Source organism: Balearica regulorum, chromosome 4 (assembly GCF_011004875.1).
Source record: "Balearica regulorum gibbericeps isolate bBalReg1 chromosome 4, bBalReg1.pri, whole genome shotgun sequence".
NCBI classification, from domain to species: Eukaryota; Metazoa; Chordata; class Aves; order Gruiformes; family Gruidae; genus Balearica; species Balearica regulorum.
The window spans coordinates 33308753-33323167 of record NC_046187.1 but is presented as its reverse complement, the minus strand read 5'-3'; the positions used below and the strand labels follow the sequence as shown (position 1 = coordinate 33323167).

General features: G+C 40.1%; 2 protein-coding genes across 7 annotated transcripts in view; both read left to right on the top strand.

The window, feature by feature from the left end:
* The window catches only part of LOC104636651 (ribonuclease CL2), a 222871-nt gene that overhangs the window by 165365 nt on the left and 43091 nt on the right, over positions 1–14415 (top strand). The gene's annotated exons all lie outside the window — the stretch shown is intronic.
* Positions 1–14415, top strand: part of SH3D19 (SH3 domain containing 19) — an 86391-nt gene that overhangs the window by 40869 nt on the left and 31107 nt on the right. For 3 of the 6 annotated variants that reach the window (XM_075751673.1, XM_075751675.1, XM_075751677.1), the window contains 5 exons: positions 13–53; positions 8786–8828; positions 10054–10201; positions 10423–10624; positions 11242–12234. In XM_075751673.1, coding sequence (XP_075607788.1) covers positions 13–53; positions 8786–8828; positions 10054–10201; positions 10423–10624; positions 11242–12234 — 1427 coding nt within the window. Of the gene's footprint in view, positions 1–12; positions 54–7859; positions 7901–8785; positions 8829–10053; positions 10202–10422; positions 10625–11241; positions 12235–14415 lie in introns of all 6 variants that reach the window. The other 3 variants (XM_075751679.1, XM_075751674.1, XM_075751678.1) reach the window with 3 other exon arrangements.

The following is a 14415-nucleotide window of genomic DNA, read 5'->3' as shown; positions in this document are numbered from 1 at the left end:
TTCTTCATTAAGCCAAGGACCCTTGTCATCCATAAGAGCAGCAATCAAGAGATGTAAGTCTACTTTTCCTATTTTTTTGGGAATCATAATATTGTAAGATTACTACATCTTCATTTTTAGTAGCTGGTTAACTTTATATGTCAAAACAAGGTAGCTAGCAGGCTTTTGGGGGGGCTGTAATTTCTTTCTCGCTCTTTCTTGCTTCACATTAGACCATCTTTTTGCTTTGGTGACAGGCCGGTCCTTCTTGCCAGTTAGTAATGTTTTCTTATTTATGCACTAATACATTTGTGCACAGATATGATCCATCTCTGAAAAACTTGTGTTACACACACCCAATTTTTAGTTCACTTGACAGAATATTGTTGTATTTTAGTAGAATTCTGCAGCAACTGCTCATTGGCTATACTGGGGACAGGATTAGACTGATGCATAGGGCTCATTTTGGAAAACAAAAAATTGTTTATAAATCTTGAATGAAAGTCCAAACTCTTCTTCCTTGATTTCAGTGTTTAACTCCTCTTTTCCTTTCCCTGCTCATGATATTTCCAGGCAGAGAATTTCTTTAGCTGCATCTTCCAAAATATTTTATACTGTTTCTTTCTTCCACTTTTTATTTCCTTTCTGTCCATGATTTTCATTTTATATTCATGAAACAACTCTCAGGATTCTGCTGTAGGGAAAAATAAATTAGTATATGTAATACTGATTTGTTTCTCCTGGACCTATTAGTGAGGGGATCATTAGTATGGATTAGCTTGGAGGTAGTCAAAGGGGATCATGAAAGCTTTATTCAGAGCAAGTCTACATGATGCTGTAGTTAAAATACAGTATTTTATCTGTGCTGTTGCTGCCATAGATAGGAAACTGGAAATCAGAGAGCATCAGATCACAGAGGGCCTTTTGTGGTGGAGTTAGAAATTGATTCAGACTGTCTAAGCCCCCAGTAACTCTTCTAACTGCGAAACCATCGAAAAGATCAATAAGCAATTGATATCTTTGGTTTTGAAAATATAGTAGCAAGTGATAACTTTGTTTTGAGGCACAATCAAGTAAAAAAAACTTCTAGTCAAGAAGCCCTGGCTGATATAACATTATACTTAATACCATTAATGTGTAAGTAACTATGATGAAATATAAGTACCATGTGAATTAGATGATAAGCTAGAACAAAAATCTCCATGCGCATATCAAGACATATGAAACCATAGTTGTTTGTATGCCAGTAGCCATCCCTGTGGATGGACCTAAATTAAAAATGGACCCTGACTAATTCCTAACTCCCCTTGCCATTAATCTGGAAAAAGTATGGAATTCTCTGGAAAAGTGTATTTCCCTAACAGAGTTTAAAAACTCTCTTTATTTCTGTGGGCTGTTTAATTTTCACAAAACACTATAGGTATGTGCAGGGTTTCCACTTTCCAACCTGTGGACAACACTTTATATGACTTTGTATCAGTAAATCTCCCTGTCTTGTGGCCAAAGAGGAAGAGGGTTTATTTTCCTTTCAGCCACCCTGACTGCAACTCTGGATAGAAAGACAGTGTCATTTTGTTTCAATTGTTTGACAGTAGAATTCAGAAAAGTGAGCCCAATGTGCTTGAAGAAAGCAAGCATGTGAAGATGAGATATGCTCAGGAGTAATTTTTTAACCTCAACTCTTCAAAAGTTACCCCTGGATTTTTAATGACAGTCTCAGGCCAGGACACACCACTAAATCCAGCTCCCGTTGAAATCAGTGAAACTATTTCCATTGATGCCAGAGACAGGAATATGCACAAGAATGCCAAAGAAAGTAAAAAGAGGCAAGCCAAGTGCTGCAGTAGTGAGGCAAAGGGGAATGATGTTTTTGCTCGCTTTTCCACTCTTCCAGGAGTAGGGTGGTTAGCAGGGCTACAGAAGCAAGCCTGCTGCCCTAAAACGTTGGAAGAACCTGCAGGCTTGTTCCATTCTCATTCTGTCCTAAGCAAATATGTGACTGAATGAAGGATGTGTAACAGCTTGTATGCACTCTGAGGCTGTGGCTTCCCATTTGGCAGTTTTGCAGCCATTTTTGGCTGTGGGTTTTGTTTGTTTTTCATTGTTGTTTTGTTTTGCTTGGGGGCTTCCTAGGTTCTTTTGGCTCCCACTTTTTCCCAACCAGATCAATTCTGTTACCTCATTCTCTCCCCATCTGCACAAACATTTGGGCTGGCATAATGGAGGGAATGGTGTAGAGGCAGGAACATACAGCCCAAGGAAAGGTGTGGGTAGGCGTGAAGTGCCTTCATAAATCGTTATTGTCAAATTTGAGTGAAACTGCAGGCTTGCTCTAAGGGTGTAGCTATGCAGATTTTATTCAGCAGCAATGACAACCTCTATGGTGCACAGCGGTTTGGTCAGCTGTGAAGAGGGTATTTGACCTCACCAGGGGGTAGGAAGAGGAATCCTTGTCTCTCTCTCTCTCGGACGCACGCACGCGTGTTATTTTTCATCGGTTCCCTCACTGAAGTTGCACAAAGAAGAACTGGAGCTGGGAAGCAGAGGCAGGAAACGAAGACTGCCATTGGGTGTGGCACGTTCCTTCCCCTGTGCTGCTGGTGGTCTGAGCCCAAGGGGAGCAGGTTCAGGACAAAAACTGTACAGAAAGTGCTTTTTTTTCTTTTTTTTTTTTTTTTTTTTAATTAAACACTCTGAACTCACTGTGGGGTCATACGAGTGCTAATGTTCGTTCAAGAGGGGACAAAAGTCTGTGTTTGGAAGGGGAGTTGGGCATCACCATCTCTTTTAGCTGCATTCAAGCATTACATCATCCCAGCTCTAATGTCAGAAAACCTAACATTTCCCTGAGATGCCTGGAAACAGAACTAGAAGAAAAGGAGCAAGACCTCCCCCTTGTGCCAAGAATTAGTTTAGGAGAAATGCTTCAACTCTCCTACTTCAGAGATGCATGAAAATTCCCAATTAGTTTGAACCTCCACTTCTTCAGAAATAGTCTAATCAGATCTTGGGTGAAATCAGACTCTTTTTTTTTCTGGTTTTGGCTTGAGGATTACCTGATCATTTTAGTGTTCCCTGAAGAAGGGCCTTCACAGCCATGTAACACCCAGTGTTGCAAAGACCACAAGTGTGGCCTCTTGCATGGGACCACTCTGTCAGCTCTTCTGGTTTATTACTTTGTAGATAAGGGAGGGAGTGTTTGCCCACTCTTGAGGCTCTCTGTGAGATATTCTAATGAATAACTTTTATTCCTAGGCAGCTATACAGTGAGAGGAATCACTTCTCAGTCTAATAGTCTACATATTTCATAGGACTGATGGTAGAAATGTCTAGACCAGTGTTGGAAAATCATTGAAAGAAGCTGTATTTTTAAATAACAGCACACACCCTTGTTGTAGAAAGTAATATTATTACTTTAAAACTATTAATAATCATTAATAAGAATTAACTGAAATAGTTAATTGGCATGATCATGTTTACTCACAGCTGCTGGAAGGGACAATAGATAAAAATAATTGGAAAAATTTGGACCTTGATTTCCATAAGGCTTGGCCTATTTGAAGCTATGGTTCCAATCTTTAATGCAAAATGAAACTTGCTTTTAAAACAGTCTGCAGTGACAAAACTGTTTAGTATTTCATACAGATTTGCTAATGGTAACATACAAATATTATTATGTAGTGTCTATTTTGTGGAAGCGCACAGTGCTCACAACAGGATGGTATCTCTGAACAGATCCCTGCATGAAGTTGTATATAGTTGCCTCTATATTACCTTAAAAGATTGCCTGAAAGACTGTATATTCTAGCCCAGCTCTCTTCCAAAGGCTCAAAAGTGCATGTCAGACCTCTGTTGCCACCAGCTTGTCTGTAGCACCGCATTTTGTGGAGTTGAGGTATAACGGTGGTTGTACTCACACAGGCATCTTGATCTCATAGCTTAAAATGCCCCCTGCCCCATAATCTGTATGTGTTTCAAAAACAGATGGCATATTACAGATGCACCTGAAGGTGCATAAGTCCATGGGACCTGATGAGATGCAGGTCTTGAGGGAACTGGTGGATGAAGCGGCTAGGCCACTCTCCATCATATTTGAGAAGTCCTGGCAGCCTGTTGAAGTTCCCACTGACTGGAAGAGGGGAAACATAACCCCCATTTTTAAGAAGGGTAAAAAGGAAGACCCAGGGAACTACAGGCCCGTCAGTCTCACCTCTGTGCCTGGCAAGATCATGGAGCAGACCCTCCTGGAGACTCTGCTCAGGCACATGGAAAACAAGGAGGTGATTGGTGACAGCCAACATGGCTTCACTAGGGGCAAATCGTGCCTGACAAACTTGGTGGCCTTCTATGATGGGGTTACAGCATCGGTGGATAAGGGAAGAGCAACTGATACATCTATCTGGACTTATGCAAGGCATTTGACACTGTCCTGCACAACATCCTTGTCTCTAAATTGGAGAGACATGGATTCTATGGATGGACTACTCGGTGGATAAGGAATTGGCTGGATGGTTGCACTCAAAGAGTTGTGGTCAATGGCTCAATGTCCAAGTGGAGAACAGTGACGAGTGGTGTTCATCGGGGGTCAGTATTGGCATCAATGCAGTTTAGCATCTTTGTCAGCAACATGGACAGCAGGATTGAGTGCACCCTCAGCAAGTTTGCCAACAACACCAAGCTGTGTGGTGTGATCGACATGCTGGAGGGAAGGGATGCCATCCAGAGGGACCTTGGCAGGCTGGAGAGGTGGGCCCGTGCGAACCGCATGAAGTTCAACAAGGCCAGGTGCAAGGTCCTGCACATGGGTCGGCGCAATCCCAAGCACGACTATAGGCTGGGCAGGGAATGCATTGAAAGCAGCCCCGAGGAGAAGGATTTGGGGGTGTTGGTGGACAAGAAGCTCAACATGACCCAGCAATGTGTGCTCGCAGCCCAGAAGGCCAACTGTATCCTGGGCTGTGTCAAAAGCAGCATGACCAGCAGGTCGAGGGAGGTGATCCTGCCCCTCTACTCCGCTCTTGTGAGACCCCACCTGGAGTACTGCGTCCAGCTCTGGGGGCCCCAGTACAGGAGAGACATGGAGCTGTTGGAGCGAGTCCAGAGGAGGGCCACAAAGATGCTCAGAGGGCTGGAGCACCTCTTCTATGAGGACAGGCTGAGAGAGCTGGGATTGTTCAGCCTGGAGAAAAGGCAGCTCTGGGGAGATCTAATTGCGGTTTACCAGTACCTGAAGGGGCCTACAGGAAAGCTGGTGAGGGACTGTTTATGAGGGAGTGTAGTGACAGGACAAGGGGTAATGGGTTCAAGCTGAAGGAGGGTCGATTTAGATTAGATGTTAGAAAGAAATTCTTTCCTGTTAGAGTGGTGAGGCACTGGACCAGGTTGCCCAGAGAAGCTGTGGCTGCCCCATCCCTGGAAGTGTTCAAGGCCGGGTTGGATGGGGCTTTGGGCAACGTGGTCTAGTGGAGGGTGTCCCTGCCTGCAGCAGGGGGGTTGAACTAGATGATCTTTGAGGTCCCCTGCAACCCAAACCATTCTATGATTAAGTGCATTCGAAAAGCAGGACCCAGAGAAGAAACAGTAAAGGAAAAACATTATAAACATAAGAATACAGCACAAACTGAGTACCCTTTATGACTGCACATTCAAAAATAATTGGATAAAGCCCACTAAACAGTGCTTGTAAGAACTATGTACAAAAAATGAATCTATAAGTCACCGATCTGTCCTCTATTTACAGTATTGCCATTAATCCTTTAGTTGCCTAAATTCTACTATACCAGGTTAAATGCATTTAGATGCCTCATTGACACTAATGGAAATAGTGACAATGTTATGGGTTGATTTGACTTTTTTTTTTTCCTTTCCCAAGATCAATAAAGTTAAAAGATGAAAGGGTGTGGATTTTATACACTGAGTTTTTCCTCTCCCACCCCTTCTTTAACTGCTTTGCTTACCTTTTACTTAAATACCACTAAGCATATGCTCCTGGAAATGTCAACAATTCTCACCTTGAGCATTTCCTAGTGTGGAAGTTGAGAAGCCAACTGTCTTCAGTTGTCAGTATGTAAACAAGCAAGGAAATACATTTCCATTGACTCCCCTGATGGAAAAAAGGTTTTTTAAATCTTAAAGCTGTCATAATTTGAAATCTGGGGGAAAAATTAATAGCATGCTTTTTCAAGGCAAACCGCAAAGGGAATGAAGAATGGACTTACAGGATCAAAAGATGACAAGGCCAGAAAAATGGCTGCGAGTTTTTTTTTCCTTTTGTTTTTAAATCAGGCGTGTGCTATATTTTAAAAATTCATGTTTTCTCTCCTACACTTTTTAATTTAAATTCATTTCTTTGCAATGGTAGAGGAATAAAAGCTGTGCAAGTCTGGAGGCAAGGATTATTTAGAAAGCTTAGATTTTCTTTTCCCTAGCATTTGTGGAACTCAAGGAATATGTGAGAGCAGAAGGTGCAGTAGCTTTCACCTCTGCTCCTACTGTGGATTTAAGAGCTTGCAAAACTAAAGATATTCTAAAAGTGTGGTCGTAACAGAAATGTGACAGCAAAAAGAGAGGAGTGGTTGAGGGAAGGAGGGAAGAACTTTGTCAAGGTCCTTAAAAAATAAATGTTTATATTAAGTGTTTATGTACGCGGAAGTAGCTTGATTCCATAAACGCCTATTTTTTCCAAACAGAATGAGCACATTCTGAAAACGTATATGATGGCTTGCGTATTAGTCCTTTTGAAGAGACGTATTTGTATCTACTACTAAAGTTATTTTCATACAAATATTTTAAATGTGTTATTTTCAAGTGAGTTTACTTGTTTACTTGAAATTTGGAGTTTGATAGATTACACAGATGCCTCACTGGAGTTTTTTTTGCTTATGTTAAGAAAGGAAAAAGGTCTTTCAGACTTTTTTCTTAGGTTTTTCTTATTTGCTTTAATAACTTTATTAAATAGAAGTATATTTAGAGTCTCACAGCAGAAAACAGCATGTAGAATTTATCTAGAAATGAAGAAAGAATGAAAGCAATTGACAAGCAATTCAGTTTTATATTCCTCATTAATTAGCTTTATTTCTAATGCCCTTATCATTGTAATTCAGTGATGCCCCAAGCAGTTGTACTGAATACAACCCTTTCTTCCATCCTCTTTGCAAAAGTAATCTTGGAAGTGGTTAGTTTGGTTCATTTTGGGGTTTTTTTCTTTAATACATGTATTGGATCAATGCTGTGTTAAGATCTCTGAAGAAGAAAGTGAAGGTGAGGGGTAGGGGATATTTATTCACTTATTTTAGCCAAACAATTTTTACAGAACTGGTTTAGGAGATGTGCAATCTTGTCCAAAATTTTGAGCTGTGCTTCTTACCGGGGTCAACCTGCTTGCCCATACCTCTTTGGTGGGAGGGAATATAAATTATGGGAACCCAGCTTCTTTGCATCTGTATCAGCTCCTCAGTGTAACCCATTACTTTTGGAAAGGAAAAAAAGCAGACCCAAATAAACTATGATTTTAAACTAAATAAAGCATTCTAAGAGATTTGACTTCCCTCTTCTCATTCCTACAGTGGCTTTTTGTTGCACGATACAGTGGACATTTCCATACTCAGTTATATTCTTCATGGTTAATTGATTGCAAGGGAAACTTCTAAACAGCCAGTGTGAAAATCAGTGTGAAACTAGAACTAAAATCTGCTTTTATTTTAGTTTTTTAGGACACTATATTGTGAATAGACATTACAGTTGTCTTCTTACAACACTGGCATGTGCACTGTCCTTGTGTGACTAACCCATTTGATCATGGTTTCTGGCATGCTGGAGCCTTGGTTTGTTCTCCTTCACCGCCTCTTCCTCTTCTGTAACCCCTTCTTTTCTTCCTCTAGTACGCATGAATAGTGCACATCAAAAATGCCCTGTGGAAGAGGTATGTCTGACACAACACTATGCGACTCTTGAATCAAGTATGCTTTGCCGATTTCAGCTAATGATTCTGTGATGGCACAGGAACAACATAATTGCCAGCTTTTCCACAATAAGACTCTACCGCTTCCTAAATTGCACTTGCTATGCAAAAATTTGTCCCTCAGATAATTTCCTTTTCTGTCTAAAGAAATCAAAATGAATATAATGTGGCCATTGGAAAAAAGTATTTGAATATAAATATGGCAAAAATAGAACAATTAAGAGGTTTGGAAAAAAAAAAAAAGGAAGAAATTTTGCTGACTTTTAATCCACAAGTGATTAAACTTTAGGAAATTTCTAGCTGGGAACATTTAATTTTTTCTTTTTTACATAAAGGAGGATGAAAGAGCTTCTTAGATTTTGTGCCTTAGTACTTTTCCCTTCTCTAAAACAAACAAACAGAGATATTAAAAAAAGACACATCTCAGAAATTAGCCACCAAAAGCAAAGCCAAAGGTGTTTAACATTTCTTTTTGGTTTTTTCATGGATTGTTTTAACTACAGAAAAAGAAGTTTCAACTCTAGGGTCACTACAATGTAGAATGCAGGAACATGTGGTGAGGAAGAAGAAAGGAGACAGGGCAATCTCTCTTGGTGGTAAATTGGACATAGAGTGACTTAAACTGATTATGAAACTGCACTGTAAACCTTTTAAAAACTTCTCATATTTAATACAATATTTTTTTTCAACTTGGCCTCTCTTAAAATCTGGAACTTATGATTTGATGCCATATGTTCTCCATTTCATGGATAGTGGATTGATAAGGACTCTGCTGTTATCCTCATCTTAATGCTGCAACAGTATATTTTAGCCTCTTCAAAACTTCTTTTTCTTTTCTTTAAATAGCTTCTCGGACCTCTGGCCATAGCGAACAGCAGAGAGACAGAAGGTATGATGCTATTATTTATATTGCAGTTAGGTGTTACTGTAAAACTTGTTAGATTGTGTCACAGTATTACTTTTAATGGCTTTCTCCTCTAGTTTACTTTTTTTTTCCTTAGTGTGTTTAAAAATAAATCAGACTTAGAATAAAATAAAAATACTGTGAATCTTAAGTACAGGGTAGGTTAAGAGTTTGAGGAGTTTTGTCATCAACTTCTGTATGTCCTCAAAAAAAGAATGCAACCAACCATCAAACCTCTGCAGAACTGTTTTACTTTCCTGACATCTATTTACAGGATCACTTCACAATGAAAATAAGCACACTTTCAGGCCTCCTTCCAGTTTCTCAAAGGGTGTTGAGAAAGGAGGTCACCAACCTGGATAGCTGGTGAACTGAGTCTGCCATTATTTCAGGTGTGAAGGAACTGTAGCCCTCTTTTTTTTTAATTCTTTTTACTGCAGTTTTACAAGTTACACTTCTGCAGATTGTTTCTGTCAGCAGACAGAGGTTTCTGTAGCAAGTGCTTCATCTACTCACAAAACTCCCTTCTCAAAGTGTATTCTGTGTGAGACTTTAGATTGATCAGTGGTACTCCGGCGGCCATGGGCCGGGAACATGGGCCATCACTGCAGCTTATGCTCTAAAGCAGTTGTTACAGTGGTAGAAGAGGGGCGGTACCTGTGGGTCCTTAACTGTGTCAGTAGTCCCTATTGTACTAGATGCTGTAAGCAAATAAGTCCTGTCCCAAAGGCCTCGTGAGGCTTTCTTTGCCCCACTTTAGCATGGTGGGAGGTTTCCCTAGAGGTCTGAGGATAGACAAGCTTTTATGTAGTCAGCCAGAAGCAGTTTTAACTATCCTACTGTTTTCACATTGTAGCAGGCTAAGGGCAAACACATGATTAGTTCTCATTATCCCGCGAAGACTAAGACTTCTTCTGTCTAATTGAGTTACACTTGTGTTTAAGTACTTTAAGCATGTAAATTATTTCACTGAAGCCAATAAACCTACTTTTTGGCTTAGGCATTTAATTAGGTGCTTTGAATAGAAGCCTAATTGCTTGTTAGAAAGGTCAGGTAAGTTACATTGAAATAATGGGAAAATATCTTTGGTTAAATCAAAAAGACCTGGCCTATTTTGATTTCCCATGCTGAGAAAACCTTGGTCTTTTATACTTAAAAGAAATACTTTAAAATGTTTTAGGTAATTATTCCCCTTTGCCTTAATTTCCAGGCGTCCTGAAATTACAATAGTTGCTGCTGAACCCCTCCGGCCATCCTCCTGGTTTCCAGGTGCAAGCCCTGTCACTCCTCCAGGATTAGGATTTCCTTCTGCTTCATCTCATGCTCAGTGGAGGAGAAATGAGCATCTTCCAGCTGAGGTGAATGTGAATTTATGTGTGTTTGATTTACAAAGGTAAAAAGCACGTTAAATTAGAGAGGAACAGAGCTTTTGCTTGCTTAGACTTTCATCACATTGAATAAAAGACTATGATGGTATTCTTTTCCTCTGCATATGTTAATTTAGTATTTTTAATTTTATATGCTTCCTTTTTTTAATCACATCTGGACGTACATTAATATTTTTCTCTCTGTTTTGTAGCTTCCACCATCATATGAGCAGGTGATAAAAGAAATCAATCAAGTGCAAGTCAATACAACAAATAACAATAATGCTGCTGCTCCTAGACATACCACTACTTCTGCAACACAAACTGACTTTCCAGAGGAACTAATCAGCCATTTGCCAGGAAGTAATGTAAAAACCAGTGTGCCTACACACTGGGAATCTGCAGGCTGTCCAGGTGAGGTAGTTTTGGATTTCTCGCTGGTAAAAACTTTGTTCTGTCTCCTGAAGACATTCTTTATTATTGGTCTGTGCAGCATTTAATATAAGTAACAGTTAAATTTCTGTGCATAATTACTGTTGCAAATTCCTGTAAAAATCCTCTTTTCTGAAGAACTACCATTGCATTCACGGTGAGACTACAATTCAATCTTGAAAGTTTTGCTTAATTCAGCCATAATGGCAATTGCTTTTAGGCCAGAGGAGCTCGGATGTCTGATCAGAATAGCAGCAGTGTTACAGGTTCAGACTGAAAAGTGTGCAAACCAAGCTGGGGAAGGAAGCTACTGTACTATTCTTTGGTCTAGATGTTGCTTGCATACCCCTCATGCTGCAAGCTAACAAGTAGTTTTGATCTCGTGATGTGTAGATACGGTGCATTTCAGCAATCTTCAGCTTTTTCCTAGAGTTCATGTATTTTTTTGATTCATATTTTTAGAAAGAGAACTGCAGTTTCACAAACAGCAGTAAGTTCTGAATGAAAACCATCATGTGTACCATCCTGATGGCTGACAAAAAGATAACATAAACAAAGTGTTCCAGAATAGGTAACTGAAACTTTTTCTCTTCTGTTAGCAGGGCAGAGTCCTCTTAAACCTCCTAGACCTTCTGCAAGTCTCCTGAATAGGTCTCCTTCAGAAAATGAGAATCCCTTAATAGTCTTTGAAATTTCTGAAGGTCAGAGGTGCCAAGAAAATCCCAGTGCTGTGATATGTCCTGTGCCAAAGCCAAGATCAAGGAGCAATCTCAGACCTGTGGTCAAAAATACTGAAAGTAAGATAGACAATGGAGAAGTGAACCAGTCTACCACAAAAAGACAGCAACCTCCAATTCAGCAGTCACCTCTCTTAGATGATAGCTTACTAGACAATCACTTGGTGATGGACAGCATGAGTACAGAAAAGAGCCAAAATAGTATTGTTTCAAGGATCAAAGTTTTTGAATCCCAAGGAAGTAATGATACCTCAGGATTATCAAAAAAGCCAGAAATTGCTCCTCGTTCATTCACCCCAAGACCTGTTACTGCAAAGAAGCCAGCAGTTGCTCCAAAGCCAGGGGTAAGTAGAATTTCAGGAGACTGGGATGCATGGACAGAAAGCAAATCAACACCTTCCAAGGAATTGCAGCCTCAACCTGAAGTAGTGGGAAGCAGTGTTGTAACCAAACCTGAACTGCCAAAGAAGCCAAAACCTGGCCTTGTTAAAAGTAGTAGTAGTGATTTTCTTGATGCAAGGAGTGGATCAGTTGCAGAGAGCAGCAATGGACAAAAGAAATTTCCTGTTCCTGCTCCAAGACCTCTCGTTCCTAAAAAGTCACGTTACGCAGAAAATCCTGCCCTTTCTTTGGCCTCACTAAAACCAATTGCTGCTCCCCCATGGACTTCCGTATCTGCCCAAGAAAAAGTCTTCAAGCCTCTGGGGGAATTGTCACCTGCAACCAACTCCTCAGCACCTGCTTTGCAAAATAAACCAGATGTGGAAGGAGATCTGATCAGTTTTGATGATGATGTTTTGCCCCTAAGTCCAACTGGTGCAGTTAAAGATAACATCAGTTCTGAAGCAGCAGCAGGTAAGAATTTTTTTTTAAACTGTCACTGTAGTTACTCTTTGCAGGTGCATGATCCTGTGTGAGTTATGTCTACCTATCTTGACAGAGTTTATGTGTGTATATGAAATTCTTGGGTTTCTATTATGTCAAGATCACTATGAAATTACTTGGATTTTGAGATTCGTGAGGTTTCAAGGCTATATAAATCTCAGAACTTGCCTGCTGGATTTATTACATGATTACTAAAATAATGATAAAAGACTTGATGTTATATGCTAGATGTCACCTCCAGAATGTATCACAATTCTCTCTGGGGAGCTTGGGACATCTTATCTCTCGCCATCTAATCTAATTTATTTGCATGCCTGAAGTTCTGTAGTGGAAACCTAGGCGTCTAGGCATCTAGAGAAGCAGCAATGTTTGTGGCATTTAGGGAAACTTGTGATCAAACATACTGGGATACTCTGTCCATCTCACCAGTGCCTACTTATTTTCTCTTTTCTATCTTTGTGCCTTGTCTTTTCATTCGACTATATGCCTGTTACACAACTTCAATTTTTTCTAATAAGTGAAAATAATTATTTCATATGGACAGATTAATTACTACAAGTACATCCCTTTCATAAACCACGTTTGATTCCATTAAGCACTTGGGGTTGATTTTTTTTTTTAATGCTGTTTTAGGTAGTTTAAGACACAGGTGGGCGTTGAGCTGTCATTAAATTTTATAGCAATAGGTTTTTCCCTCTTAATATTCAAGTATGTCCTGATTTAGCTTACCAGCCCCATTGCAATCCAGGGAGAGTTCTGCTTTGAAATGGATGGTGTGTCATACAAAATGCTTGTTTAAGAGACTAACTGTGATTTTTTTTTTTAATCTTTTTTTTTTTAACTTCATTTATCGTTAAACATCTCAGACAAGCATAGGTACTGTGTAGTTGTCACAGTAAATCGATATTAATGATTGTTAACAAAGGCAATTTTTGTGGATGTCCTGGTTTTTGGCTAGGATAGTGTTAATTTTCACAAGAAACTGGGACAGGACACGGCCAGGACAGGTGACCCAAACTAGCCCGAGGGGTATTCCATACCATATGACATCATGCTCAGCATAAAAGGGGACTAACGGGCTGGGTGTCCATGGGGTCATTGGGTGAGTAAATGGCATTATGTATCACCTACTTTGTACATTCTAAGTACTGTTGTTGTTATTTTCCTCTCTCTTTGCTGTCCCAGTAAACTGTCCTTATCCCATCTCAGGAGGTTTACCTGTGTCTTTCCATTCTCCTCCCATGCCACCGCGGGGGAATTGAGTGAGTCACCACATGGTGCTCAGCTGCCGGCTGGGGCTAAACCACCACAGTGGATTCTATAGTTAGATGAAGGGCCGATTTGTTACTGTTTCTGCTCTGTATTGGCATAAAAACCCCAAGGCAGATGCAGAAAGTCCCTTAAAGACCTAAACTGTTAAGATTGATATGTACAGACATACAGATCTCAGTGGAGCTTATGAAAGCAGTGAAATAAGGCAACAGAAGATCCTGCAGGAGAAGCGATTAGCTCAACATGGATACAAGTCCATTTTATCTTGGACTGACTGATTCCAGAAGCACTGCAGAAGCTGTATCAAGCCTGGCAGGAGTACAGGGTGACTGGAGGGGCGTTTCGTGCTTATGTCAGGGAAGTGTGTAACTGACAGTGTCTAGCTGGGAACAGAGCCACGATCATCATGTCTGGAGACTGGAGTCATGGAACAGCCACTGTGCCTGTGATGGTTTTAGAAGAAAGTTAGAAGTGCGAGGGATGACTCTTGTTTTCTGTGTGTTTAGGGTAAAACTTGAAGTTTCAGTCATTTTATTTTGATTAGTAGATGGAACTGAGGGAAAATGTAGCTGTACTAAGCAGTAGGCAAGAAAAGAGAATACCTATATTTTGAAAGTGCATAAAAAGAAAAATTGTTTTGGCTATGTTCACTAAAAGACTGCCTTTTTCCCAACCAGGAAAAATTAAATAACATTAATTGTTCTGTTAAATCACCTGAAAAAAAACAGCTTTCGTGATCAAGTAGTAAGAATGTCAGTCTTCATCTTGCTGGTTGGTGCCCTAGGTGTTATTCTTGATTTAATTAGGAAGAAAATACTTTCCATTCTCATGGTTAACAGAAGAATTATTCACGTAATAGTTTCTTGACTTCTTCTTGAG